Source organism: Ceratina calcarata, unplaced genomic scaffold (assembly GCF_001652005.2).
Source record: "Ceratina calcarata isolate Rehan_Ccalc_2016 unplaced genomic scaffold, ASM165200v1 scaffold2670, whole genome shotgun sequence".
Lineage (NCBI taxonomy): Eukaryota > Metazoa > Arthropoda > Insecta > Hymenoptera > Apidae > Ceratina > Ceratina calcarata.
In genome coordinates this window covers 1-2,410 of record NW_017148874.1, presented here as the reverse complement: position 1 = coordinate 2,410, position 2,410 = coordinate 1, and the positions used below count along the sequence as shown (strand labels likewise).

Here is a 2,410-nt window from a genome sequence, read left to right as displayed (position 1 = left end):
ACACACACACACACACACACACACACACACACACACACACACATGTATATATCTCATACGTGCATGACGTAACAGTTTGTCGCAGTTTGTCTAGTGGCCATTTTGTTTTCGATCGCACGGCTGGCTAAGGTATTTTATATAAAGATATTTCGTGTACTTGTAGATTATTTGGGCATCTAATGTAATAAACGAACTATTTGAGAAGTTCTCAATGAAATATTGTACACATTTACGCGGATATTAATTTGTACATTAACTGAAGATCTTATTTCGTTTTGGGTAAGGGTTTTCTATCAAATTTCGTGTTCTCTTATTCTGTTTCATTCACTCTTTGATCATTCCTAAAATTTGTAATTCAGTAAAAATAAATTACAAAAGTGTATCGGAGAATGTCGTAAAGCTTTTTCCTGTTTTGTCAAATCTCTCTCTCTCTCTCCACTATAATTTATAGAAATAAAAATCATGCTACTTGGACACCAAATATGTTCAATAGTGTTAAATATTTGACTGATTCTTTTATTGATATCAAAAATATACTCTACATTATTGATATTTTCAAAATGTCAAACGTTAGTCGCTATAGCTTTTAAAAAGTGAACACAAATGTTGTATGTTTGAAGTATTACATTGTTAAAAAATTGATTTCAATTGATTATCATAGATGATATCATTTATAATGTTTCTGAAAATGTAAATAATATTTTTAATATAGATAGAAGAATATAGAAANACAGTGTACAGTACATATGTTAACCAAAAATCATAAAATACATATTTCAACTTAAAAAAATCACTATTAACATATTATGAAAAGAAAGAGGAAGTATAGTGAAGAAACAATTATTGTTTGTGATAGTGTATTTAGTGGTGCAAGAGACAAATGGATTAAAAGCGAGAGACAAATATGTAGAGAGTTTGCCTTGTAGCAAAAGAGGGAAGGGTAACAATTTATAGCACTTTCAATAAACATGATAGATTAAGTATTCCTTGTAACTTGTTAAGCAGCGACAGTATGGTTAGATACACAGAATTTGGAACTGGGCATACTCAAGCAATTGTTGGGGAGAAACTAAAACCTATGACAGCACCATATGACCCAAGATTCCCAAATCAAAACCAGACAAGGTAAATCAATGATGAATGTGCATCATTCTTTTATTATCTACAACTATTTGCTTTAAAGTTATTTACTTCTGTTTATTTTGAATGCAGATATTGTTTCACTAGTTTCGTGGATTTTCAACGTTGTAAGAATCGTCATAGCGAACAGTATGAGGCTTGTCAATACTTCCAAAAAGTATACAGGGCAATGTGTCCGAACGCTTGGTTAGAAAAATGGGAAGAACAACTTGAAAGTGGAACATTTCCAGCAAAACTGGATTAATACATCAAAGGCACTGTATTGTGATTGCCTCCTTAGTAACATTCTTTATATGACAACAGGAGTTTTGAAATTCTACCTGTTTGTAAAATAATCTTGAATAAATTAATGTTAGTTTAATTTTTATTAATTTTCATCAGTCAATGTTGGTTTCATTCTATAATTATGAGATAGAAATAAACATGTAACAGACATTAAATATCAATTTACTGTAAAATTGTATAAACATTTGGATGTTAATTTATTTTTGTTGAAAAATTTTTAGACATCTATAATATCGATTCTTTTTATGTAGTTAACCTCAAGTTTAAGGTTTTACACTATGTTCTCATATATAATAGAGAAATTCTAGACGATATGGAATGAATACTGTAAATGAAAATTAAGAATTTAATTTGCGTTATGTATTACCGAAGGTTCTCTGTCAAATAATCATTTCGATATAATTAACAACGAGTCGAGGTCTGTCTGCAGTCTGTCTCAGTCTGTCTATAACCAGTACAACACATGGGTCGACTGTGGACCCGTTTCCCGAATTGGCCGCAAGGTGCAGCACTTTTGTTGCGGTTTCACTTGAGAACAAAGAACTGAGCATTCTCAGTCTTCTCAGTCTCTCTCTGGTTGTAGTCAGTTGGTTACTTGGTTGTAGTATACTGGTTTTTCCGAACCGAATGGCGAATATCCTGGAATATCCTTCCATTTGCAAATGTTCTTCAGCGGAATCAGTTACAATTTTGCAGTAGCTATTAGTTAAAAGTAGAGTTTATAGTAGTACTACAAGTAACATCTAACGTTTAAACGACAAAACCAGAAGGTAAGTCTCTTATTTAAAACGATCACGAGCACATTTTTGGCACGTGACTTGATTAAGTAATCCTGGCGTCCATAACGAGTAAGATTTGAGATACACTTTATATTTTATTTTGTTTGGATTGAATGATATTAAAAAATGATTTCACAAAAATAAATTACACGTAACGCTTATAAATATTGTTTGTCGTTAAATTATTCCTACGTGTATGATTGTTG

The 2,410-nt window shown here is 31.4% G+C and overlaps 1 protein-coding gene across 4 annotated transcripts; it reads left to right on the top strand.

Moving 5' to 3' along the window:
* The first annotated feature begins 29 nt into the window (after nucleotides 1-29).
* LOC108623433 (cytochrome c oxidase subunit 6b-2-like) lies at nucleotides 30-1,511 on the top strand. 4 transcript variants are annotated; one of them, XM_018021942.2, is made up of 3 exons: nucleotides 30-129; nucleotides 1,006-1,125; nucleotides 1,213-1,511. In XM_018021942.2, exons 2-3 carry the CDS (start codon nucleotides 1,013-1,015, stop codon nucleotides 1,382-1,384), a joined length of 285 nt encoding a protein of 94 aa, XP_017877431.1. In that variant the 5' UTR covers nucleotides 30-129; nucleotides 1,006-1,012; the 3' UTR covers nucleotides 1,385-1,511. The 4 variants fall into 4 exon arrangements, with proteins under 4 accessions (XP_017877431.1, XP_017877430.1, XP_017877434.1 ...); XM_018021941.2 differs by having other exon boundaries at nucleotides 1,003-1,125; XM_018021945.2 differs by lacking the exon at nucleotides 30-129 and adding an exon at nucleotides 136-279.
* Nucleotides 1,512-2,410: the final 899 nt, after the last annotated feature.